Here is a 27849-nt window from a genome sequence, read left to right as displayed (position 1 = left end):
CATTCTTTTCTCCGCCTCCTCCCAGTTCCACAGTTCATACCAAAGCAAAGCCAAACTCAGTAAGAATAAACATAATAAGAAGGGGTACAGGAAACTTCCCCATCTACATCCACTCTGTTCTGCTCTGTAAAGATTAGTGAACAAAACACATCAATTTCAAAATGATTGGTAAATAAGGTGGAAATACTAACAGGCCACATAGCTAAGCGCAAGATGCACTAAACTATGGAGCTTTACACTCCCTCATTTGTTTCTTAGAAACTTAATTTCATCTGGAACTTCAAACCAGCTTGACAGTGAAAAAGCAACCATCTGGCAATATATGCACATTCAAGGCAGTAAGCAAGCTATTGAAAAACTGACAGGGTGGGCCTTCAAGACTCATATACTATTCTACTAGAAAGATTGAGGTAAGAACCTATTCTTCCCTTCTAGTGTAAAAGGAATACGAGTCTTGAACAACTGGGACGTACCAAAGCAGTCCCTTGAGTCTAGGGCGGGGCAGATGAGCATGCTGATAGCACAGAGGAACCAAAAGCAGCGTCCAATCATGCTGCCAGATCTACCCTATAAAACTGTGAAAGTATGAAGAGTGGACCATGTGGCTGCCCTACAGATGTCTTTGGGCACCACAGCCTAGCCTCTGCCCAGGAAGAGGCCACACCCCTAGTCAAACACACTCGCAATGAAACCAGCGATGGTTTCCCACACCCGATATACAAGACAAGATTGCCATGCAAATTCATCAGGAAATGGTAGCTTTAGAAGTCGGTCTACACCCGCGACTTGGATTCGTTAGCACAAAGATGATCAGACAAATGAGACAGCACAGAAACAGATGAGATAGCACAGAAAAGTTCTTCTGACATTCAGTCTCTTCAGTCTTGTCCTTTCTCTCTGAGCCTGTAGAATTAAAAGAAGTCAGATGAATTTCCACATTGACATGGAAGCCCAAAATCACTTTCAGGAGGAAGGAAGGGAGCGCCACGTCAGCCTCCATGAATCTGAGAAAAGGCTCTCTGAGATAAGGCCTGCAGCTCTGAAACTGTTCTTGCTGAAGCTGTAGTGATCAGGAACACTGTCTTGACCATAAGATCCATGAGTGAAGCTCTTTCAAAGGTCCATCAGGAGCTTTGCCGAGAGCTTGCAGCACAATGTTGAGGTTCCACATTGGAAAGAACTAGCACATCAGGAGATGGCAGCTGTAAAGCTCTCTTCAGAAATCTGGACACATCAGAATAAGATACCAAAGAAAATTTCTCCACTCAAACCTGCGACTTTAACTTTGATAAAAAAGGGTTCCCTGATTGGAAGAATCTTAACACTCAATATAGTTTACCAATCCTTTGTTTTCAAGCGGATTTTCTAGGACACCAAGCCGCAAAATGGTATAAGAAAATAAACGAATTTTTAAACAAAAAAAAGAGATCAGGACTTAGGGATATTTGGAGTATTGAGATAGGACAGATAATTTTTCCATCTCAATGGCAAAAATTTTGGTCCTGGAGAATACATACTACAAGATCAGCATCTATGAGTCAAACATGGTTGTTTTTATTACATAGAGTTTTATGGACCCCTACGAGATTACAAAAATTAGATAGTAATATATCTAATAGATGCTGGCATTGTAGGATAGAAGTGGGGACATTGGACCATTTACTATTCTTTTGTCCCTGCATTAATTCCTTTTGGAAATTAATTTGGCCCCAAATTAATAATTTATTAGAAAATCATGTTGGACTATCATATGATACAATATTATTTGGAACAGCAATGAGAACACAAAGTCCGATTTCAGCTAATAATAATAAACTTTTATTAATTTTAACAGGGGTCGCCATACAGCAAATTACTCAGAACTGGAAGGATTACACTAAATTGAATTACACTTTTTGGTGGAATTCAATTTGTCATATATATAAAATGGAAAAAGTATTGGCATTACAACAAGGTTATATTAAAAAATTTAATAAAATATGGGGACCATTGACAAATTATTCTACTGATCAGATATAACAACACATGTATAGAACATATAGAAGGGGTAGGGAGGGAAAACTATTGTAATATTAATATGATATAAAATTCTGATAAAGGGTTTATTTAATTCACATTGTAAGAACATTTAATAATAATTTCAAGTGTTTTTTCATAATTGAATGTATTACATGTATTTCACTTGATGTAAGAATTTAAAAAAAGAATAAAAAATATTAAAAAAAAAAAAAAAAAGAACTGACGGCCAACCCCAAAAGGAATCCTCATTCCATATATTGCACCAGTCCGTGAAGTTCTATGTGGTTTACAATGATTAAAAATAGTATAAATTGAGTGGAATTGAGAAGTTAATACTAGTGAATCTTGGTTCTAGGGATCAGTTAAGTGGGAAAGATTGTACAAATCAGTTGCCGAAGTAGTTCAGGAACAGATATGTTTTTAGGTGTCTCCTAAATTCCCCATAAGTATTAGCGAGCATAAGTAATTGTTCCAGATCTTTACCCCATAATACTGCTTGATATGAGAGAAGATGTTGGTGGTGATTTTTGAATTTACATCCTTTAACCGGTGGAGATACAAAATTCACTAGTTAAGCCATATTAATTTAAGAATGCAGCACAACGATAAAGTTTGTTGAATTAAAAAACAGAAAACTAAAAAACCAAATGATATACTCGTATATATGAAAATAATGAGGATCAATGAAGAGTGGGGCTATAAGGAGAAATTAGAACATAAGAATTGCCGCTGCTGGGTCAGACCAGTGGTCCGTCGTGCCCAGCAGTCCGCTCATGCAGCGGCCCTTAGGTCAAAGACCAATGCCCTATTTGAGTCTAGCCCTACCTGCATACATTCTGGCTCAGCAGGAACTTATCTAACCCTTTCTTGAATCCCTGGAGGGTGCTTTCCCCTAGAACAGCCTCTGGAAGAGCGTTCCAGATTTCTACCACTCTCTGGGTTCTTACCTGCCAATCTACTTTCTTAATAGCAATCATATATTTATAAAGTCTGTCACATAGTGATATTTTGATCTAGGTAGCCTTACTAAGTGCAGTACAGTTTGACTCTACCATGGGAGCAGGCATCGCCAGAGCTGTCTCATGACTGCTGGGAACCTCTGTTAATGCCGATAGCCTCGAAATTCAGATCAAACCCCCCCCCAAATAAAAAAGATGATCTCAGAGCAGATCAGACCTTCAGTCTCGCTTGAGAAGGAAAAGACTGAGGAGCTGGGGTATATAGCCCACTCAGAAAGGAGGTGGAGAAAATAAATGTGACAGATGTTTTCTGCAGGGTCTTACACCCAATGGAAGATAAAAACCAGTTGTTCAAGACTCATATGCCTTTTGCACTACAAAGATATATATTGAACCTGGAGTCACTTTTTTACTGATTCCAACTCTAACTCCAACACCCTCGTTAATAAACAAGCCCCCCAAAAAAGAATGAAATTTCAAAATCTAAATGAGAAGAGAGTATGAAGATGTAGGTGGTGATGGCAGTGAAAGTCGTCCAGAAGGATGACATGCATCAGGCCCAAAACAGTGTTCTTCAACCGCCGGTCCACGGTGCAATCGATGCGGCGTTATCTTCGAGCCAGCTCCCTCTTCCTAACTGATTCAGTGCACAAAGCCACGGGCAGTGGCTCCTACGGGCGTCCTGCGCCTGAATCGGAACCCTTCTCTCTGACGTTGCAACGTCAGAGGGAAGGCTTCCAGAAGAGGCAAGGGATGTGCAAGGTGCAATTAGTACTATTATGGGGGTGGGGTCTGGGGTGGAGATTGGGTAGAGATGGGCAGGGTCTGGCCCATGACTTAGCCCAGTGTTCTTCAACCGCCAGTCCACGGACCAATGACGGTCCACAGAATAATTATTTTATTTCTGCCGGTCCATAGGTGTAAAAAGGATGAAAAACACTGATGTAGAGGACACCCCCAGAGAGAGAACACAATATAAGAAATGATCTACAAAAATTAAGCTTTAATGCAAAGAAAGATGACCTTGAGGATCCCAGTGGACATGATAGCTTGTCGGTTTGTTTGAAGACTTGCAATTATTTTTCTCAAGTCGTCTTCCCTGATCTTTTGATACTTTCTTTCTGACGACTGGGTTGGAGAGCTTGGGAAAATGTTCTGATCTGATAGATATTCCAGCAACTGCTGCCAGCTTAGGCCTCAGAGGTTGCCGAAAGACAAGCAGAGGGTGTTTAAGGTCAGATCCAAGCAAGGAGGTTTATGAATGCATTGTGTTATCTGGGCAAGAACTCTCAGCTCAGGAGTCCTGATTTTTAGGCAAGTTGCAGGTGATACAAGAGGCTTTGCATTTTCCATGGCTGCCAGAGATCAATAATGGGCAAAAGGGTCCTTCACTGAGCAAGCAGAATGATTCAGTGGGTGCTCAATGTCAAAAGGAGGTTAAGCCCTGCAATTTTCCTACCATATCACTGGCACCTTTTTATTAGCTCCCCCTGTGAGCCCTGATGAAGAAAGTGGCAGCAGAGGCCATGTTGGAACAGTTTCCTAAGTCTGGCAGCAGTGATTTCGTATAACAAGGGAAGAATGGGGCAAGGGCACTTACTCATTTCCCTTGTGGCTCCAAAAAAGGAGGGTTCTTTCTGAACCATTAAAGACGTGAAGTGCATGAATTTAGCACTGCCCATCCTGCACCCCCAGATGGAAACTCTGTGCATATGCTTATTGTGGCTGTGGGATAGGGAGAGTTTCTCTCGAGGACTATTTCCATATTCCCGTTTGGAAGGAACACCAAAGATTTCCTGAGATTTGTGGTTTTGGGTTATCACCGTCAGATGGGGCACACTCCATCTGATGCAAGAAGGGCCCAACCAAGATCCCTAAACCTGCTACTTCTGTCTGTGCAAATTCCTACAGTATTGCATTTCCTTCTCTCTGCCCTGAAAATGGGTCTCATCTGCTCTCAGCAGCTCAGTCGCCACATCTTTATATTTCAGCCCAATAAAAGGTAGCACAACTGACAACGATTTCTAAGGAACACAAGAAAGAGCAGCACCAAAGAAAAGCCTCAACTGTTCCCTGAGTTACGAGTGTAGAAGGAGCTTATTACGTTCCACAGCAGAGCTCCACAGAAGTCAGTGTTCCTGCTGCTGAGTCTGGTTCCAGTAAACTGCTCACAGGGACTCCAACTGACACCACTCTCACAGGGTCTGGGTACACCTGTAGGAGAGAGGGAGGAATAAAGGTGTGTCAACAGTCCCGAAAGACCACATGGCAGCTATCTAGTACAGTAGAATCTCAGTTATCCGGCACCCATGGGGATTGGTGGATGCCTGATAACTGGTTTTCTGGTTGATTGACAGTGCTGTGTTAGAAACCTTGTCTAACACAGATCTCAATTCCCAACCCTCCCTCATGCCCTGAAAGCACCAGAACGGCAGCGGTCCTGAGCCACGAACCCTTTCACTCCCTCTATCCCTTCCTTAACTGAAGTGGCAGCTGGTCAGCAGGAGGCAGCGCTTGTGGCTGCTTGTGGCCAACCCCGGCAGAGCCTTTCCTCTGATGTGTCACTTCTGATGTGACAGAAGAAAGGCCCTGCTGGGGCTGGCTGCGAGCAGCCTGTTTTCAGCACTGCCTCTGCTGACCAGCTGCCACTACTGCTTTGGTGAGGGGGGAGAGGGTCTAGGCGGCCAGTCCTGTGTGGAGAAAGGACAGACAGGGAGTGGGGGGGGAGGGTCCAGCAGGGGAGGGGAGATAGATGAATGCTGGACCCATAAGTGGGGGAAGAAGGGAGGTGGAGAAAGTGATCCAGAAAGAAGGGAAGACCAGATGCTGGAGCTACAAGTGGGGTTGGGGGAGATGATAGAGTGAGGTGGGAAGGGAAACAAAACTATTTGTACAGTAACTTTCAAGCAACCAGAAACTACAGTCATCCAGCATCCACCAATCCCCATGGGTACCGGATAACTGAGAGTTTACTGTACAAGGGGTTCAGAAGTGGTTTAGTTGTGTAAATTAACTGCATAGAAATTGCCTTCCAGTTACATTTTTTGTGCTGGGACTGCGTTTAGGTTCAGGAAAGAAAAAACACAGATGTAAACTTCATTTATAACTCTGTGTGCTTATTTTTCCAGCAAAATTCCACCCACTAAAAAAGGCAGTTGACACGTTTCAGTGGAGAAACACCTGTATTTTCACTCTGAAATGTGGGGACATGAGGTGCTGTAAAACAGTGAAGAGGAGGAGCTGGCAGCAAGCATTTCTTCTTTTAAAAGACAGGAAGAGGGGAATAGGAACACATAAGGCAGAGTGAGGTAAGAGGCAACATTTTTTCAGGTGCTAAGAAAGCACAGTTACTTACCGTAACAGGTGTTATCCAGGGACAGCAGGCATATATTCTCACATGTGGGTGACGTCATCTACGGAGCCCCAGCGCGGACAGCTTTTCAAGCAAACTTGATTGAAGTTTCAAGTTTGCACACTGCACCACGCATGTGCTAGCCTTCTTGCCCACTAGAGGGCGCATCCCCACCTCGTGGTCCTCAGTTCCATATCATAGCAAAGAAGCCATCCCCGGGGAGGTGGGCGGGTTGTGAGAATATATGCCTGCTGTCCCTGGATAACACCTGTTACGGTAAGTAACTGTGCTTTATCCCAGGACAAGCAGGCATGATATTCTCACATGTGGGTGACCTCCAAGCCAACCAAAAAAGGGCAGGTGGGAGGATGGCAAATTAAGAAAACAGGTTACGTAACACCGACTGGCCAAACCGGCCGTCGCTTCTGGACAAAGTGTCCAGACAGTAGTGGGAGGTGAACGTATGAACCGAAGACCAAGTGGCAGCTTTACAGATATCCTCCATAGGCGTGGATCGGAGGAAAGCCACGGAAGCTGCCATCGCTCGGACTTTATGACCCGTAACTCGACCCGAAAGCGGGAGATCAGCCTGAGCGTAGCAAAAGGAAACACAAGCAGCTAACCAGTTTGACAAGGTGCGCTTTGAAACCGGGTGTCCCAACCGATTCGGATCAAAGGACTAAAACAATTGAGGAACCTTCCGATAAGACTTGGTGCGTTGAAGATAAAAAGCCAACGCCCTCTTACAGTCAAGCGTATGAAGCGCCACTTCACCAGGATGAGAATGGGGCTTCGGAAAAAACACCGGAAGGACAATAGACTGATTGAGGTGGAAATCAGACACAACTTTAGGTAAAAATTTTGGATGGGTGCGAAGAACCACCTTATCATGATGAAACACCGTGAAAGGAGGATCCGCCACCAAGGACTGCAGTTCACTAATCCGACGAGCAGACGTGAGCGCAATCAAAAAGACCACTTTCCAAGTGAGAAATTTTAGATGCGACTTGTCAATGGGCTCAAAGGGAGGCTTCATCAGCTGAGCCAAGACCACATTAAGATCCCACACCACCGGAGGAGGTTTCAGAGGAGGATGGACATTCACTAAACCCTTCATGAAACGAGTCACCAGAGGATGAAGAGAGAGAGAACGACCCTCAAGGTGCCGATGGAATGCAGCAATGGCACTGAGATGCACCCGAATAGAAGTCGTCTTCAGGCCAGACTCAGATAAATGCAATAGATAGTCCAGAACCGAAGACACAGGCACCGAACTCGGTTCCAGACGATTCAAAGAACACCAGGACGTAAACCTGGTCCACTTCTGGGCATAACAAAGCCGAGTCGAGACTTTGCGCGAGGCCTCCAAAATCTCCCTCACGGACCGAGACACTGGAATCGAAGTCAGGGGGAGAGAAACCAAGCAGTCAGATGTAAAGACTGAAGATTGGGATGTAACAGCGAACCCCGACTCTGAGACAGCAGAGAGGGAAACACCGGCAGAAGTAGAGGTTCCCTGGTACTGAGTTGAAGAAGCAGGGAGAACCAGGGCTGCCTGGGCCAACGAGGCGCAATGAGGATCATGGAGGCTCCGGTCGATCTGAGATGAACCAGCGTTCTCAAAATCAGAGGAAACGGCGGAAACGCATAAAGGAACCTCCCCTCCCATTCGAGAAGGAAGGCATCCGCCTCGAGACGATCCGGAGAGTAAATCCGAGAGCAATAGAGGGGCAGTTTGCGAGTCTCCGGAGAGGCAAACAGATCCACCTGAGGAGTCCCCCAGCGGTCGAAGACCTCGCGAAGTACTCGGGAGTTCAGAGACCATTCGTGCGGCTGGAGAAGACGACTGAGTTTGTCTGCCAGCTGGTTCTGCTCTCCCTGAATGTACACCGCCCGCAGGAATATGTTCTGGGAGATCGCCCATTCCCAAAGGCGAAGAGACTCCTGGCACAGAGGCCAAGAGCCCGTACCCCCTTGTTTGTTGACATAGTACATCGCCACTTGGTTGTCGGTCCGCACGAGCACCACCTGGTCTCGCAGCAGGTGGACAAAAGCTCGTGCGGCCAGAAAAATGGCGCGAAGCTCCAGCACATTGATGTGACATCGGCGGTCCTCTGCCGACCACAGACCCTGCGTCCTCAGGCCGTCCAGATGGGCTCCCCACGCGTACTCGGAGGAGTCCGTGGTCAGGACCTTGCTGTGAGGTGGAACGAGAAACAGCAAACCCCCGGACAGATTGGAAGAGCCGGTCCACCAACGGAGCGATCGACGTAAACAAGGAGTCACTGATATCCTGGAAGACACCGGATCGCGATCCTGCCGCCACTGCGACGCCAGAGTCCACTGCGCGAGCCGTAGGTGCAAGCGAGCGAAAGGCGTGACGTGAACCGTCGACGCCATGTGACCCAGCAAAATCATCATGCTCTGGGCCGACACCTCCGACTGCCCTTGACAGTGGCGGCTCCACCGAAGCAGAGCCTCCCGCCGAAGCGGGGGGAGAAAGGCGCGGAGGCGAACCGTGTCCAGCACGGCTCCAATGAATTGAAGAGACTGTGCCGGGTACAATTGAGACTTGGGAAAGTTCACTTCGAACCCCAGGTTCTGCAGGAGACTGATAGTCTGTTGGGTCGCTAAGATAACCCCCTCCCTGGACGAGGCCTTGATCAGCCAATCGTCCAGGTAGGGAAAGACCTGTAGACCCCGCGAGCGCAGGGCCGCCGCAACCACTACCATACACTTGGTGAACACCCGAGGGGACGACGCCAACCCGAAGGGAAGAACCCGATACTGCAGGTGCAAATCCCCGACTTGAAAACGCAAGAACCTGCGGCAAGCGGGATGCACCGGAACATGGGTGTACGCTTCCTTCAAGTCCAGGGAGCACATCCAATCCCCCTCCTCCAATAGTGGATAGAGAACCGGAAGCGATAACATACGGAACTTCTCCCGGACCAGGAACTTGTTGAGCTTCCGGAGGTCCAAAATGGGGCGCAAGTCCCCGGTCTTTTTTGGGACTAAAAAGTAACGGGAGTAAAACCCCTGGCTCATCTGTTCGCGAGGTACCACCTCGACCGCTCGGAGGCTCAACAGGGCCCTGGCTTCCTCCAGGAGAAGGGCCAACTGGCTCCGATTGGGAGGGCAAGCTCCAGGAGGCAAGTCCGGAGGCGGACTGGAGAAGTTGAGCGAATAGCCCTCTGAGATTGTCCGGAGCACCCATGCGTCTGACGTAATCGCAGACCAGGCCCCGGCAAAAGCCGTCAGCCGACCCCCGATGGGAAGGGGGTGGCACGATGTCGCGGCGGGGGCCCGCCCCCGACCGCCCATCCCGTCAAAAGGACGGCGCGGCCTTGGCCGCCCCCTGCGCAACGGGCTTAGAGGGGCCACCTCTATTCTGTTGGGGTGGACGCCGTGGCGGCGGTCTGGAAAAGGCCGGCGTAGACTTCTGAGGGTACCTTCTCGGGGGCTGCCGGAAGGGACGCTGGGTAGGGGCCTTAGGCTTCGGGCGCACCAGAGATGCCAGAGAGCGCTCCTGTTCGGAAAGCCTCTTGGTCGCCGCATCCAAAGATTCGTCGAACAATTCCGACCCAACGCACGGCAAGTTAGCCAGGCGTTCCTGCAAATGCGCCTCCATCTCGAGGGTACGGAGCCACGCCAACCGGCGCATGGCCACCGCACAGGCCGATACCCTCGAGGCAAGTTCAAATGCATCGTAAACTGCGTGGAACAAATATAGGCGCAGCTGGGCCAGATTAGAGCTGAAGGTGGCAAACCTGTCCCTATGCGACTCAGGTATCACCTCACGAAAAGAGGGGAGATCCTTGACCATCGTACGTAGGAAGGACGAGTACGAAAAGGCGTAGTTCAGGACCCTCGTCGCCATGAGAGAGTTCGCATAGAGACGACGCCCGAATTTGTCTAAGGTCCGGCCCTCCCTACTCGGCGGGACCGCGGCAGAGACCCTGGAGGGCTGCGATTTCTTAACCGCCGATTCCACTAGGAGCGAATTGTGAGAAAGTTGGCCCTTCTCAAAACCCTTGATGGGGAGGGTGCGATACTTCGACTCCATTTTTGAGGGGACCACAGCGACCGTTAAGGGAGCCTCAAGATTCCTCAGGAAGGTCTGGCATAGGACCTTGTTAACCGGAAGGCGCGGGGATTCCCGAGGTGGGGCAGGAAGATCCTGCTCCTCCAAAAACTCCTTGGTGTAAGTGGACCCTTCAGACAAGTCGACACCCAAAGCCGCCGCCATCTCCTGCACGAACCTCGTAAAAGAGGAAGGTTTAGCAGGAGGAGAGGGAGATCGAGACTTCCCGGCGGAGCCGAAGGGAGAGGCCTCGTGAGAATATCTGGGCTCCCTACCAGACCCCGACCCCAACGAGGCACAGGCCTGCGACCTCGACGGAGTCGGAGACCGGGTGTGTCTAAAGGAACCCCTCGGGGATCCCCCCGGGGTCCTAGGCACCGAAGCCCGACCCTTCGGTCCCGGCGAGGAGGCCCGGGAGCTCTCCCTGGCCGGAGACCGGAATAAGACAGGGTTATCCACCCGCAGGTCTCTCACCTGCAAGGCCTCGGCCCCGGCCGGTGACGAGCGACCGCGCCGCCGAGGCGAGGCTCGAGACCTCTTGGCCTTCCTCGGCCGGCGCCTCGCCCGAGACCTGCCCGAGGGCGACGACCCCCGTGAGGACTCCGAGGACGAAGACGAGATCCTCCGCACCCGGCGCACCTTGTCTTTCGGGCGCACACTACGCTCCGGCGGATCCCGCGAAGCCGGGTCCGAGGGTACTGCCGAGGTCGAGGCCGTGGGCGCCTCGGGAGCCGAAGCCCCGGTACCCGAGGCCGAGGTCGTCAACTGCGGGGGCACCGAGGCCGGAGCCGCCGAGGCCGAAGCCTGCTGCAGATGTTCAATGGCCCCGGTGAGCTCCGAGGCGATTAACGCCCGGAGCAAGTCTTGAAACACGGGGATTGACATTCCCTGTGGCAAGACCTGCCGCTGCTCCTCGGAGGGCGACCTCGGTCTCGAGTATTCCCTCGGGGCGGCGGACGCGGGCATCTTGGGCTTAACAGAGGAGGACCCTCCCGCCGAAGAGCCCGAGGATGGCTTCTTGGATGATCCAGGAGCTGAGGAGGGAAGTGGAGACTTACCCGAGGCCTTGGATGAGGCCGGCTGCTTCGATGGCAACGAGGCCCGAGGCGAAGCCGATGGTCCCGAAGCTGAGGTCGAGGCCGATGTTGAGGCCGAGGTCAAGGCCGGGGCCGAAGCCGAGGCCGAACTCGAGGCCTTCCCGGGTGGGGACTCGACCGAGAAAAGTTCTGCCATGCGGGCTTTGCGGCGTTTGAGTGCCCGCTTCTGGAAGGTGGCACACTTCTCGCAGGACGCTGTAGGGTGTTGGGGCCCCAAGCACCTCAGACAGCACCTGTGTGGATCAGTGATCGATAAGAGCCGTTCACAGCGCCCGCACTTTTTAAAGCCCGTTACGGGCCGGGACATGGGCCCAAGGGAGGCCGGGAACAAGCGAGGTTCCTCGGCCACGGCTACCGGGAGCCCCCGGTAGCGATAAAAATCGAAATTTTTTTTTTTTTTTTTTTTAAACGCAAGGAAAAAAAGAATAAAGAATAAAGAAGACAAAAAAAACGCAGCGACCGCGCGAAATACCCTACACAGCCGCGGCGACAGAAGGCACAAGAGCACAATTTTTTCCACAGGGCTTCTGGCTCCGCGGATGAAATTGAACTGAGGACCACGAGGTGGGGATGCGCCCTCTAGTGGGCAAGAAGGCTAGCACATGCGTGGTGCAGTGTGCAAACTTGAAACTTCAATCAAGTTTGCTTGAAAAGCTGTCCGCGCTGGGGCTCCGTAGATGACGTCACCCACATGTGAGAATATCATGCCTGCTTGTCCTGGGATAAAGTCATATTAACATGAACACCTTTGTTTTCTACAAGTAAAAGGGACCTCTCAAGTGGAAGGCAGTGACAAGTACAGGGATTAAAACTGAAGCAAAAGAATAAAGGAACAGATAAGTAATTTATCTTACATTATTGTGTGTGTTTTTTGTTATTTTTTTATTGTATTTTATGTATGCATTTCTGTAGGTTTTAAGCAGGATATAAGTTTATTTAATTTAATTTATTTATTTAACAATGTTACTAAGTGTGTGGCATAAGAAAATTTTTTGTTAAATTTTCTCCTGTACCACATTTCACTGCCTAATCTGCTCCCCATGAAGCCCTGATATGAAACATCTCTATCACCTCATCCACCATCCTGAGACCCTGTATGATGCTGGCCAATCTGAGAGACACCTCTGCCGTGTGGACATCCTCATCCTTCCCAATCACTTCCTGGATTACACACTCCACTTCGCGGAGCTGTTGAGGAGTCAGTGGAGCCTAGAAAAAGGAGCATTTTCAGTGAAGCAGGAGCATATGCTATTCCCAGATTTTTCTTCAGAAAGGAGACCCATTACTTTGTTACCATGGTAACATAGTAGATGACGGTAGATAAAGACCCGAATGGTCCATCCAGTCTCTAAATTACTGATTCAATTTTAATTTTTTTCTTTCCTTCTTAGCTATTTCTGGGCAAGAATCCAAAGCTCTGTCCGGTACTGTGCTTAGGTTCCAACTACTGAAGTCTCTGTCAAAGCTCACTCGAGCCCATCTAAACCATCCCAGCCATCGAAGCCCTCCCCAGCCCATCCTCAACCAAACAGCCATATACGGACACAGACCGTGCATGTCTGCCCAGTACTGGCCTTAGTTCTTCAATATTTACTATTATTTCCTGATTCTAGATCCTCTGTGTTCATCCCACAGTGTGCTTACCCTGACACTGCAGTCAAAGCGTAGACGAGTGGCAGCAACGTGGGACCCTCGCTGCTCAGTCCCCTTCCCCAGCACTCGCCTCAAGGCAAAACTCAGCAAGTGGGTGGCTGTATGTCTCACCATGCAGGCCAGCCGCTGCGCCTGGAAAGAATGTGGTAAAAGCAGTTAACTTAGCAGGGTTTAAAAAAGATTTGGATAATTTTCTAAAAGAAAAGTCCACCAAGTGAACTGACCCTTTTAACTCTAGGGCACACATAAACCAACTACCCTGAAGTGGGTACCATTAAACTGCATATGGCTGGTGGCCATCAAGAACCTTTTGGGTTTACAGTTAAACACAGAAATCAAAAACAGGATCCAAGTCATTTTATCCGACTTCAGAAAGCTATGGCCAACCTCATGGGAAAGTATATCACAGATAAACTGTGCCGATAGGATGCCACCCATAGTGAAACAATCACCTCAACTAATGGAGCACAAAAGAACATAAACTTCACAAATACCAAGAGAAACTTTAAAAAGCCATCACTTGCGATAAATCTGAATCCCACCCAACAATAATATCCATATCATGCGGCTACACAATTGCAAGATCCATATGCAACAAATCTGACCTGATTAAAAGGCATGATAGTGGAGTCCGAACTAGGAATAATGTTTATCACAGAGACATGACTAAAAAATAAAACTGATCCTGTAACACTAGAGATCTGCCTATCAGGCTATAATTTTATACAGGTCAACAAAGACAGAAAAAAGGGAAGGACAGAAGCAATGATGTATAAAGGTTTTCTGGAAATCGAAAGAGTCAGCACCCTATGAGGAAAGGCTAAAGCGGCTAAGGCTCTTCAGCTTGGAGAAGAGATGGCTTATGGGTGATATGATAGTGGTCTATAAAATACTGCCACATTCCTGCAAGCTCCGCCCTCATGTGCACAAGCCTCAAACAAACACTTTACAATCATAAGTGTTCAAGGCTTGTGCAGTTAAGGCAGAGCTTACAGGAATGGGGCAGGGACAGGGACAAAACTCATGGGGATGGGTGGGGAAATTGAGTTCCTGCGGGGCAGGGAAAAATTTGTCCCCATGTCATTCTCTAGTGGAAAAGGGTAGATGTGAATCGCTTGCTCACTCTTTCCAAAAAAAAAATTAGGACTAGGGGGGCATGCGATGAAACTACAAAGTAGTAGATTTAAACAAACTAGAGAAAATATTTCTTCCACACACAACATGTAATTAAACTCTGGAATTCATTGCCAGAGAATGTGGTGAAATCAGTTAGCTTAGCAGGACTTAAAAAAGGTTTAGATAATTTCCTAAAAGAGAAGTCCAGAGGCCATTATTGAGATGGCCTTTAGCACTATATAAGTGATTAGTAGTAGTTATTCCTAGGATAAGCAGAATAAAATATGTTTTACCACTTGGAACTTGGTTTGGCTACTGTTGGAAACAAGACACTGGGATTGATGGAACTTTTGTCTGTCCCAGTTTGGCAATTCTTATGCCCTTAGGTTACTTTTGAATTTTCAAAACTGTATACTGGAAAAAGCATTCTCAAAACAGGAGGTTCAAGTGGCTGAGGTTCTCTTTCTTTCAGCAACGTCCAAAGTGGAGGAAGACAGGCACTTTCACTTTAAATACTGATGCAATGTGCACAAGTGAATAGTAACCAGGGGCTTTGCACCTATGTAGGAAATCAAAATTGCCCCCATATATCAAAACACAAAATGAACCCAAGCCACTAATTTCACTAACAAGAAAGAATACATATGACTAACTATAGAACCTGTATGTGTTAAGAGCATAAGAATTCAAAACAAAGAGAAATCTAACGGATCTGCAGTAAAAAACAAACACCCAAAACAAAAAGGGAAACTGCAGATGGAAATGTACAAGGATGGGAATCTTTATTGAAAAAACATGTAAATTTGTAATCCTTTGAATATAACTCTCATATGCATGGACTGCGGACCCTACATGGTCTGTGTTTTGGAGAAGCACTCTTTTCTCAGGGGTCCAAGATGTCCAATCTTTCACATATAGAGAGTGATGCAAAAAACAACGTAGTGATGTGATCATCAAAATTTTCAAAACTGATGCCAAAGGGGCGTGGCTTGGACGCGAACTCGGATGGTTGGATAAACGAGTAGCTCCACATAGACAAGCATATATATAAGAAATACTACCAATATTTTTTAAGAAATTACAAAAATATAATACAACATGACTTCTACTAAACAAAATAAAGCTGATTTGGGAGCCGGAATATCGGGAAGCAACAAGAGGTCGAAACCAGAGCCAGGTACACCCTCTAAAACCCCGCTGCCAACAGAAAAAAACCTCGACGTTATGGAAGAACTGAGACAAATCAAAGAAATTGTCTTAGATAGTAACAAAAAACTACAAAAAGTGATAGAAGAAGCTGCAATACTTACAAAAAGAGTGGACATGACAGAAAACAGAATTTCAACATTAGAAGATAACACAGAACAATTAAACATAGATATGAATTACAGCAAAATCATATGGAAAGAAGTGACAGAAATAAAAAAAAATCTTGAAGACAGCAGGAATCGCGAACGAAGGAATAATTTGAGAATAATTGGATTACCGGAAGGAGTGGAAAAAAATGATCCGATTGCCTTTCTGGAGAAATTTCTACCTAAAATATTGCCACTAAAATTCAAAACAGAACTAGAAATAGAAAGAGCACACAGGATTCCAACACAAAGAAATAACACTCAAACGGGACCGAGAACTTTAATATTTAAACTTTTAAGACATCAACAAGCAATTGAAATATGTCAACTTGCCAAGGAAAACAAAAATCTAAAATGTCAGGACTCAAAAATACACATTGTCCCAGATTTCGCGAAAGAAACAGCAACGAGAAGAAAACAATTTTTGGACATGAGACCACAACTAAGATCATTAGGAGCTAGATTTGGGCTCCTTTACCCAGCAGTAATGAAAGTTACTATCGCTAACAAAACTCAAAACTTTAATGACCCCAAAAAACTACAGGAATTTTTAAATCAACATGAGCAACCAATGACAACATAAGGATAAGATGACTATTTTATAAAAATTACAAATATATATATACAAATATATATATACTTATATGAATGACAAAACTTTAATAAGGAAATTAAAAACTTCGGTTGAAAATTGGAACTTTCAGAGCAACGGAAGAAGAATACACGAGGATCAAATTAATATTTGAACAACAAATAACATTCTAGTTAAGAAGCAGAAAAGAAATAAAAATCCGAAGAAATACACAAGATTCAATTCTAGAATTTTAAACGGAACAGACTTACATGCAGAGAAGCGAAGTGGACAGAGATCCGTCTTGAATGATGACGAAGGAGGATTTCCTATACAAAAGACTAAGAGACATGCTGATTGGACAGAAAATGCTAGGGGTGGAGAAAAGAAGGAAACGAGAGATTGGTTCAATCAAGCTATTTCCTGTGGAAGGCGGTACTTCCGGCTAAACTTGCGTTTCAAATATATAATATTGCGTTTCAAACACGATAAACTAGGAAAAATAAATAAAAAGATCTTAATTTGAGACGCAAGTTTGCCTAATAAGTTTTAAATATGTTTTGTTTTGAGGATTCTATTGGGCCCATGTTTATTCTTCATATAGAAAAATTGCAACAGAGGATAAAGAAAAATTCTGATGATTTAGAAGAATTATAATGATATATAAAAAGAATCTTTTTGATCTCAAATATTTTTAAATATTTTTAAAATAGGAATATATGAAAAAAAAAAAATATTAGAGAATATTTAAATATTGATCTTAATAGATTGTTTCATCATATATAATAATATATACAAACATTTATATAATATGATGATATATTATATATTAGATGATATATATATTAACCAAAGTTTTTAATAAGCTCCTCTGATTTAAAAAAAAAAAGGTAGTAATTTAGATAAATTATTAATAGCTTGGGGGAGTTATTTAAATCTAACCTCAATCTGCGTATCCAAGTTTTCGTAATTAATAAGGGAGGGAAGGGAGGGATGGGAGGGAATAGAGGGGAATTATATAAGAAAATAAGGGATTTAGGGAAGGGAAAAGATATAAAATATATAAAAGATTGGGAAATTTTTATTTTTATTAAAATTATTTATTGTATATTATCCAAAAAAAAAAAAAAATTTTAATAAAATAAATGGATTTTAAAATAATGTCCTTAATGGTCTAAATCATATGATAAAAAGGAAAAAAGCTCTATCATTTTTAAAGAGACAAAATTCAGATATATGCTTTATACAAGAGACCCACCTTTCACATATTGAATCTAATAAGCTGGAAGGAGGTTGGGTCAAACACTGTTTTTTCTCACCAGCTATAGGGAAAAAAGCAGGTGTTGCTATTCTAGTTAGTAAAAAATGTTCTGCTTCATTCAAATTAAAAGCTTCAGATACTCATGGAAGATGGGTAATAGTGGAAATGAATATGGGAAATACTACCATGATGTTGATTAATATATATGCCCCTAATTCGAACCAAAATGAATTTTTTAAAACCCTTCAACAACTGATCTTACCACTAGCTACTTCAAATCTAATAGTAGCAGGGGATTTCAATGCTGTAATGGATCCTTTATTAGATAAAAACCCAAGTAGAGTTATGAAATCTATGGGATTAGAAAATTTGATACAATCTTGTGATTTAACAGATATTTGGAGAATACTGTACTTCATTTTAATGATCGGGAATTTTCTTTTTGTTCTCATGTTCACAATTCTTTTTCAAGAATAGATTATATATTTATTTCAAATCATCTAGCACAGCAAGTGACACAAGCAGCCATTGATCCTATTATTTTATCTGATCATGGTGGAGTATGGATAAAAATTAAAATTATAGATCAAAATAATAATAGACCAATTTGGAAGTTCGATAATACATTGTTGGCTGATCCAATTTTTTGTGAAAATCTTTTAATAAAAATGAAAGAATTTTTTCAAATGAATGATAAAGATGAGATTAATAGAGAAATTTTATGGGATGCTTTTAAAGCATCAATTAGAGGACAAATAATTTCCTATTCGGCTTTTCTCAAAAAACAAAATAAAAAACAATTTTTAATTTTAGAAAAAGAGATTAAAAATTTAGAAATAAAATTAATAGAAAAATGGGAATATTCAATTCAACAAGAATTATTAAAACTAAAAGTTAAATATAATGAAATCTCATCTAAAATGATTAGGAAAGAATTATTCTCTCAGCAAACGTTGTATTATGGTAACTCAAATAAGTCGGGAAGAATATTAGCAAACTATCTTAAAACAAAAAAAAGAAAAACAAAATTAATAGCTATAAAAGATGAAAATGGAGACACATTTACACAAATTGAACCTATATTAAAACAATTCCTAAAATTTTATAAATCTCTTTATTCTTCCGAGACTTATATAAATAAAGAAAAAGATGGTTTAGAATTTTTGAAAATGTTAGAGGGTCCAAAAATTCCTGAACATATAAAACGAAGTTTAGAAGAACCAATATCAATAAAATAATTAGGAACAGCTTTGAAATCCCTTAGAGTTGGATCCGCTCCAGGTGGTGATGGATATACAGTTGAATTCTATAAAACATTTCAAAATTTTTTACTACCCTATTTACTAAATCTTTATCAATATCAACTTAATAAAGGTTGTATTAAAGGCACTATATCAGAATCTTTAACTATTGTTTTGCCAAAACCTAATAAAGATCCCACTTTGGTCTCAAACTATAGGCCAATATCTTTAATAAATGTAGACGGAAAATTATTAGCAAAAATACTTGCGTTAAGATTGGCTAATGCTCTCCCCCACATTATAGGTATGCATCAAACAGGATTCGTTGCTCAAAGACATTCATCTCACAATACCAGATTAGCATTCTATATGCTATATTTAACAAAAAAAATGAATGAACCTACTTTTGCTATTTCATTGGATGCAGAAAAGGCTTTCGATAGAGTAGAATGGCCTTTTATGTATCAGGCAATGGAATGGTTTGGTATAGGTCCTGGATTCATACAAATGATACAAACATTGTATAGCTCCCCTTCTGCAAGATTATATATCAATAATACTTTTTCAGAAAAATTTAATCTACAGAGAGGAGTTAGACAAGGATGTCCCTTGTCTCCTTTGCTGTTTGATATTGTTTTAGAACCCTTAATATTAGCTATCCAACAAGCAAAGGAGATACAAGGTATACCTCATTCAGACAGAGAATATAAAATATCTGCTTATGCAGACGATTTATTATTATATTTGAGGAATCCAGAATCTACCATTCCATATCTACTTGAACTAATTGAGAAATTTGGAAGTTTTTCAGGATATAAAATTAACTGGAATAAATCAGAAGTTCTTCCTCTAAATGTATATTGTACAAAAGGTTTATTTGATACATTCTCTTTTGTTTGGAAGGAAGAATCTATTAAATATCTTGGAATTTGGATAACAAAAACAGTAGATGAAACAATGAAAATTAATGAAAAATGTCTAATACAGAAAGTGACAGAATTGTGTGAACAATGGAATCCTTTACATTTATCTTGGTGGGGAAGAGTACAAACCGTTAAAATGATGATTTTGCCTATAGTTTGCTACCAAATGGGGATGATACCAATTTTCTTTCAAGAATCTTTTTATACAAAATTAAATAGAATTTTGACAAAATTTATTTGGCTTAATAAAAAACCAAGAATTGCTTTAGTGTCGTTGCAAAAACCAATTAAGGAGGGAGGGGTAAATTTTCCCAACTTTTATAGGTATCATCAAGCCTATATTTTACATCATGGTATGTATTGGATCCTCCCAGAGCCCACTGATAATATTCCAGACTGGTTCTGGCTGGAATGGAGACTTATATTTCCATTACGTCTTAGTCATGTAATTAGTATCAAAATGCCAAAGTTATACAAAGATCATAAAATATTTATGGATACCTGGAAAACTCTAAGATACATAAGTAATCTAACTAAAATTCCAATTAGTAAATCAACTACTCAAACAATATGGCTAAACCCCAAGATCAAAATTGGCGGTTTTAAAGTCATCTGGAAACATTGGATGACAGCAGGTATTCGTATTTTGGATGATGTAATAAAAAATGACAAGTTGCTGGAGTTTTCACAATTGCAACATAAATTTGGTCTTAATAAAACACAATATTTTAAATGGTTGCAATTGAAGCAATCTATTCAGGAAGGGTTCCCTGAATGGAAAAACCTTGCTAAATATCACAGTTTAGAATTCTTATGTTTCCAGATGGACTCAATAGGACATAAAGCCGCACAGTGGTATAAAATAATATCTGGATTTATAAATAAAAAACCAAAAAATGCTCTTAGAGACATTTGGAGCATTGAGATAAAACACCAAATTAGTGCATCTCAATGGCCACGACTTTGGTCTTGGAGGCTAAAATGTACGGTATCAGCATCTATGAGACAAACTTGGTTTTTTCTTCTTCACAGAGCATTTTGGACCCCTGTTCGTTTGCAAAAAATAGATAGCTCAAGGTCTAATAGATGCTGGCATTGTCATATAGAAATTGGGACATTAGATCATCTTTTATTCTTTTGTCCATTTATCTTATCATTCTGGAAATCAATTTGGCCCCAAATTAATAGAATATTAGAAAATCCAGTAGCCTTGACATATGATACTATATTATTTGGAACAACCATGAGAACAAAAAGCCAAATTTCATCAAGTAATAACAAACTTTTATTTATCCTAACTGGAATAGCAATACAACAAATCACATTCAATTGGAAACAACATGATAGATTGAATTATATGTTCTGGTGGAATTCTGTATGCCATATATATAAAATGGAACTCGCTATTGCAACACATAAAGGATATATGAATAAATTTCAAAACATATGGGGACCATTAAAAGATTTTTGTAAAGAATGATAAATTTTCTCATGAATAGAATTTGGAAAAATCTGAAGACCGTTAACAGATTTCTTTAATGGATGATTAACTTTTCCCAAGATAAGATATTTGAATAGAGGGGAATAGGGTGGGCTTTTAATTCTGATTATTATATATTAATTTAATATTTGAATGAATTTACAATAAAATTGATTTATGTATTAATGATTGGGAGGGAGGGAGGGAAAGGGGATTATTATATCCAATAAGAATTATATAAATTTTGATTTCTTGCATAATATTATAACTTTATATAATATTAAATTTCTAATGAAATGTTAAATTCGATATTAGTATATGAGTTAATCAAGTGTGTATATTCAAATTTCTAATGAGTTTATTGAAACACTTGTTGTAACATAAGAAAATGAATAAAGATTTATAAACAAAAAAAAAAAACTGATGCCAAAAAAATCTCCTTCTGAGCTGACGCACTTGGTGAGTCCGGCTGCTGAAACTCTCGGACCCCTGAGGAAGGAGTGTTTCTCCAAAACACGGACCCTATAGGGTCCGCACTCCATGTATATTCAAAGGATTACAAATTTACATGTTTTTTCAATAAAGATTCCCGTCCTTGTACATTTCCATCTGCAGTTTCCCTTTTTGTTTTTAAGAGCATAAGAATTACCAAACTGGGACAGACCCCTACGTTTTTCAGTTTTTGCACACAAGTATCAGTCTTGCAGGAAAACATTATTTTGGTCTGAAGATTTCAACTACCTGACCTGAATGTTTGGTTGCTGTAGAGCAGTGATCTCAAACCTGCGGCCCACCAGGTACTAATTTGAGGCCCTCAGTATGTTTATCATAATCCCAAAAGTAAAATAAAACAGTTTGTTGATCAAATGTCTCTTTAGCTATAAATTACAATATTATTATTAAGACGTAGCTAAAAGGAAAGATTTATAAACTTTTTATAAAGAGTTTTACCTCATGCAAAATTGTCATTTCTTTAAGAAGACATTAACTCTTTTTTATGAGGCCCTCCAAGTATCTACAAATCCACAATGTGGCCCTGAAAAGGGTTTGAATGAGGAGATACTGAACCTGATATTCGGCGTTTTAATGACCACCACTTGCGATATACTCAGAAATTCAATGCTGGGCCATGTCTGGACTTCAGTACTGAATTTCCAGGTTTGTAGAGCTGGTTAACGCATATCTGGTTAAGTGCAATATTAGGTAGGGAGAACGAGAGGGCACTCTCGTTAAAAGGGAATAGATTCCATACAAACATAAGGAAGTTCTTCTTCACCCAGAGAATGGTGGAGAGCTGGAACGCTCTTCCGGAGTCTGTTATGGGGGAAAACACCCTCCAGGGATTCAAGGCAAAGTTGGACAAGTTCCTGCTAAACTGAAACATACACAAGTGAGGCTGGACTTTGACCTGGGGGCCACCGCGTGAGCGGACTGCTGGACATGATGGACCACTGGTCTGACCAACAGTGGCAATTCTTATTCAACATTTAACCTGTTATGAAAGACTGACTTGTTTGCAATCTGACTAAGTGCTGAATGTCAAGTGCTGACTCTGCCCCAGCTTTCAGTATTTAATGGCACTTAACCAGTTAGCCCTGAACAGGCAATTTAACCGGCTAAGAGCCATTTCTGGCTGATTACATTGTTTTGAATATCAACCTAAATATGTAAGTTATATTTGGAAGAAAGCAGTAATTTAATTTAGTAAATGTAATTTAGATTCAAAACAGAAACTAGAAAACAATCTGAAGGGCAGAAAATGCTAAGAAATTGTCCATAAAAGTAGAGTTATGTATAAAGACAAAGCCTTTCGGGATGGCAGGGTTTTATGCAGCACCTTCAAAGTGCAGTTCTGAAAGCCACATAAGTGCCACTTTCTCCCTGGTTTGTAACTTCAGCAGCAGTTGCTTCCTGATCACAGCTACAGATGTTTGTTTATTCAATTTTCTATACCGCTCTCCCAGGAGAGCTCAGAATGGTTTACATGAGTTTATTCAGGTACTCAAGCATTTTCCCCTGTCTGTCCCAGTGGACTCACAGTCTGTCTAATGTACCTGGGGGCAATGGGGGGATTAAGTGACTTGCCCAGGGTCACAAGGTGCAGCGTGGGTTTGAACCCACAACCCCAGGGTTCTGAAGCTGGAGCTTTAACCACTGCGCCACACTCTCCTCTATCATTCACAAGTTCCATCCAAAGGGAGAGTAAAATCCACAGGATTAAGTCACAGATCCCTACGACCTTATCACCCATCACACCTCATCAATGAAGAGCTGGACCTGGTCCCCAACCTGCAGCGGTGCTGGAGTTACAACCTCATGGACTACATATCCTCCACATTTTTGTACCATCTCCACTGGAAACATGATGTCCTGCAGTCAAAGACCAAACAAATTAATTAGCTCTCTACTTGCCCACAGCCAATGAGAGTCACTAACAGGAAAAAGGAAAGGTTCGTTTCTTACCTTGTTAATCTTCTTTCTTGTAAACAGGAATGGTAGTCTTGACCATTGGGTTAAACCCCCATTAGATGGAAGGGTTGCAGAGAGCCCATTGTTTGTTTTCCTGCCCCACCTCCCATCACTCTGGGATGAGCTCCTCCCCCTCAGTTGGTGCCAAAGCTTCTAGTGAGTCCTAGACTGCAAACAGAAGAGAGGAGTGCGGGGAAACTCCCCAAAACTACAGAAGTCTGTTCTGCTCAGAATACAAACATTGAACAACAACAGTTGTAAAACCACTTCTAAATGAGACCTAGAAGGTGGTAATAAAAGGAACCACCTACCTGTGGGCCCTCTGCAACAATAGTTCTATAACTCATATGAGCAAATTCTTCTTCATTCCTGACCCTACCGGGCAGGTGACAGAAACAAGACATCTGACTAAGCAGACATGTCTGAAACAGAAAGCAGGCTAGTATATATCAGGCAGGGTGGGCATCAAGACTACTAGTTAGAGAATGACACAGGGAAAAATGTTTCCCTGTCCCCACGGGAACTCATTTTTCCGTCCCAGCAAGTTCTTTTCCTGTCCCTGTCCCATTCCTGAAAGCTCAATCCTTATTTGCACAAGCCTCAAACGCTTTAAAATCATAAGTGTTCAAGGCTTGTGTGGTTAAGGCAGAGCTTACAGGAATGGGACAGGGACAACAACAAAATTCACGGGGACGGGATGAGGAAATTGAATTCCTGCGGGGACGGGGGGACAAATTTGTCCCAGTGTCATTCTCTACTACCAATCCTGGTTACAAGAAAGAAGATTAACAAGCTAAGAACCTAATCTTTCCTTCTTGTGCAATATGACTGGTAGTATTGTCCATCGGGACATAGAGCAGTCCCCGGTTCCTATGGTGGGATATATGAGCCTGCTACCAACATGGAGAACCCAAAAGCGGTGCCCAATCTGGCTGCCACATCCACCCTGTAAAACTTAGGTAATGTGTGGAGATTGGACCAACTGGCCAACCTACAAATCTCTGCAGGAGAGACTGCTCTACTCTGCCAAAGATGATGCGATGCTACGAGTGGAGTGCACCTTCACTGTCACTGAAAAACATAAGAATTGCCGCTGCTGAATCAGACCAGTGGTCCATCATGCCCAGCAGTCTGCTCACGCGGCGGACCCTAGGTCAAAGACCAGTGCCCTAAGACTAGCCCTACCTGCATACGTTCCAGTTTAGCAGGAACTTGTCTAACTTTGTCTTGAATCCCTGGAGGGTGTTTTCTCCTATACCAGCCACAGGAAGAGCGTTCCAGCTTTCCACCACTCTCTGGGTAAAGAAGAACTTCCTTACATTTGTACGGAATCTATCCCCTTTTAACTTTAGAGAGTGCCCTCTTGTTCTACCTTGGAGACCTCTTTGTGCTCCCAATGTAGGCAGAAAATATGGCCAACCTGATCCACCTGGATATGGTCACTTAGACGTCAGCCTCCTCTGTCGTGCTGCATTCATAAGCACAAAGAAGTGATCAGGCAGATGGAATTTGTTGGTCACCTCCCAAGTAACAAATCAAAATTTGTCACATATCCAGAACTTTCAACAGTTTATCTGTATTCTTCACTCCCATAGGTGTGAAAGCTGGGAATCGCACCTCCTGGTTTAAGTGAAAACTGGACATAACCTTTGGTAGGAAGGAAGAGACCATTCAAATTGAGATACTAGCCTCTGAGATGAAATGAACGGGTTCCCTGTAGGACAGAGCATGCAGCTCTGACACCATTCTTGCTGACATCACAGCCACTAAGAAAACTGTCTTAACTGTTCAGAAACGCCTCCTCTAAAAGGTTCATATGGGGCCTTCAGAAGTGCCCACAGTATCAGATTAAGGTTCCAAGACAGAAAATGCTGTCACACTGAAAGGCGAAGACACAAGGCTTCCTTCAAAAATCTGGATACATCCGGATGAGATGCCAAATTGGGTTATTGAACTGTACTCTGAAGCAGGAAAGACCAGCTATCTGTACCGTGATAGAGCCAACCACCAGGCCCTTCTTCAAACCTTCCTGCACGAAGTCAAGCACTACCGAAACTGGTGTGGTCACTGGGTCCCGAGCAATGTTACTTGCACCAGGTACTGAAGCACTTCCAGGCCTTCACCAAGGACACTAAATAAGAAATTAAAGGCATGGACTTTGAACCTTCGTCCTTGAGTCCACCAGAGCTTGGGTCCCCGAGAAATCAACATGGCTCCTTGAGGTGGATCCTGCACCTTTAACTAAAAATTCTGATACTACCTCCGCTGAAGCCCCCATGGGGGTTAGGTCGGCTTTTAAAATCTAAAAAGGCTTCATACATCGTGTGTATGAATTTTAGAGCGAACCACGGCGTAGGTTGCCCCAAGAGTCCTGGCAGGGTCTCCCGCAGTGGCTTCTTGCATTTATCCACCGATATGCAGCTGTGCTTTGCCAGGAACACCAAGTCTGCTTTCTCTGGCTTCAGATAGGCATCCACTGCAAATATGACATGAATCCGAAGTATTTCCACCTGAGAAGTCCATCAATACTATTTTCAGTCAAAATAAGGGGGTATTGAGGAAGATAGAGACTTAAAAAAAAAAAGAAATAATTCAGAAATCCAAGATGGCTGCCATAATAGCGATTCTCATGCCTTAAACAGCCCAGCCCGTGGAGAAAAAAATACAACTCAAAAAATGCAAGGAAGGGAGAACCTGAGCCCTATCCTCATAAACCTTCAAAAATGAGTTTTAAAGGACCCCCCCCCGAATTTTTCCCATAGGCTGCAATAGCCTTACTCACTGTGCCATGCTGTTGTACTGTGCTGGAGATAGGAAAGTCTCTGATCAGAGATTAGAGAAGATTTCTGCCTCAGACAAGCCTGAAGTCCAACAAATGGCTTGTTTTTTCGGACTGCCGTCCAGTCCCCGACATGGAACTGGACCTCAGACTCCCATTGGTGCAGGGCAACATCATGGGGGGAGGGGAGGGGGAGAAACACAGTTGGCTGTGATCCTGGATAAACCGCCACAGGACCCGCTCAGTCTGTGCTCAAGCTCACTGTGGACAGAACCTGGAGATTGCTCCCAAGGGTATGGACCCCGAGCTTTGGAAACTACTGATGCAGAGTGGCCACATAGAAATCATGCGAGGCATGTGCATTTGGGCTACTGACCTCAGCCCCTGAATGGCTAATAAAAATCTAAAAAAATAAAGATCGAACTCAAGCAGAACAGCCTGGCTCCCTATGCCTCGCTTGTAGAGAGTAAGACTGAGGGGGGTGGAGCGCTTCCCAGAGTGATGGGAGGTGGAGCAGGAAAACAAAACAGTGGGGGTTAAAACCCAATGGTCAAGACTACCAGTCCTGCTGCACAAAAAAATAATCCTTCACACAAACATAAACATCAAAGTCTTCCATGGAAACTGTAGAGACAAGGACCATTATCTGAACTCAAGAGAGCACAGGGCAATTGCAGAAGAGAGTATGCACAGATGGTACGGATGGCTTCTGTTTCAGCGTTTCTATCTGTGAAATGTCAGCAGATTCTATTAGACCAGTGTATCGCAAACTGTGTGCCACCCCCCACTGGCGGCTCAGGGCCCTATCTGGAGGGCCTCTGTGCATGTGCTTAATGTCAACATCCACGCACATCTGGGTGCCCTCGAGCCGCGGCCACCGGTTTAGTGTGCTGCAGCTTGCAAAGTTTGCCAAACACTGTATTAGACCATGGAGTGCAATTCAGCTCATAAAATAGTGCTACCAGAGGAAACTGACAGGTACAAAACTGAAAACATAACATAACATAATACTTATAAGACCGCATTACCAAAAAGTTCTATGAGGTTTACAAAAGATTATAAACATTAAACACAATCGTATATTTGAATGAGTCAGCTAGTCAGGTATTTGGAGAAAAGATAGGTTTTCAGCTGTTTTCTAAAATGTCTGTAAGAAACAGCTGTGAGCAACAATGATCGAAATTTTTTTTCATGAGAAGCTGCCTGAGATGCTAAAGAGTGATTTAGGAACTTCTTGCTTTTACAACTTTTTACAGAAGGGAAATTGAACAGAGCATGAGTTTTTCTACTGGGGGACAACTGGGGACAATGAGGAGCAGGAAGAGGAAAGAGATGGATCCAGGCCCCTTTGAGCACTGTCTCAATCTTTTCCTAACTACATATCCCTTATCTCTACACCTGCACCTAGAGAAAAATAAAGACCATTTGCCCCAAGGAAACAAAGGGGTACAGCTATCAGAGCGTGATGCTCTGCTCTATCTTCAGCACCA

The 27849-nt window shown here is 43.2% G+C and overlaps 1 protein-coding gene across 7 annotated transcripts in view; it reads right to left on the bottom strand.

The window, feature by feature from the left end:
* Positions 1–27849, bottom strand: part of AARS2 (alanyl-tRNA synthetase 2, mitochondrial) — a 119662-nt gene that overhangs the window by 35158 nt on the left and 56655 nt on the right. For all 7 annotated transcript variants that reach the window (XM_033939986.1, XM_033939983.1, XM_033939987.1 and 4 more), the window contains 4 exons: positions 23368–23481; positions 13156–13296; positions 12583–12720; positions 5083–5192 (listed from right to left, as the gene is read on the bottom strand). In XM_033939986.1, coding sequence (XP_033795877.1) covers positions 5083–5192; positions 12583–12720; positions 13156–13296; positions 23368–23481 — 503 coding nt within the window. The remainder of the gene's footprint in view (positions 1–5082; positions 5193–12582; positions 12721–13155; positions 13297–23367; positions 23482–27849) is intronic.

The sequence above is a fragment of the Geotrypetes seraphini genome, chromosome 3 (assembly GCF_902459505.1).
Source record: "Geotrypetes seraphini chromosome 3, aGeoSer1.1, whole genome shotgun sequence".
In the NCBI taxonomy this organism is placed as follows: domain Eukaryota; kingdom Metazoa; phylum Chordata; class Amphibia; order Gymnophiona; family Dermophiidae; genus Geotrypetes; species Geotrypetes seraphini.
Note: the sequence above shows the minus strand (reverse complement) of the source record. Positions and strands in the feature narration are given on the sequence as shown.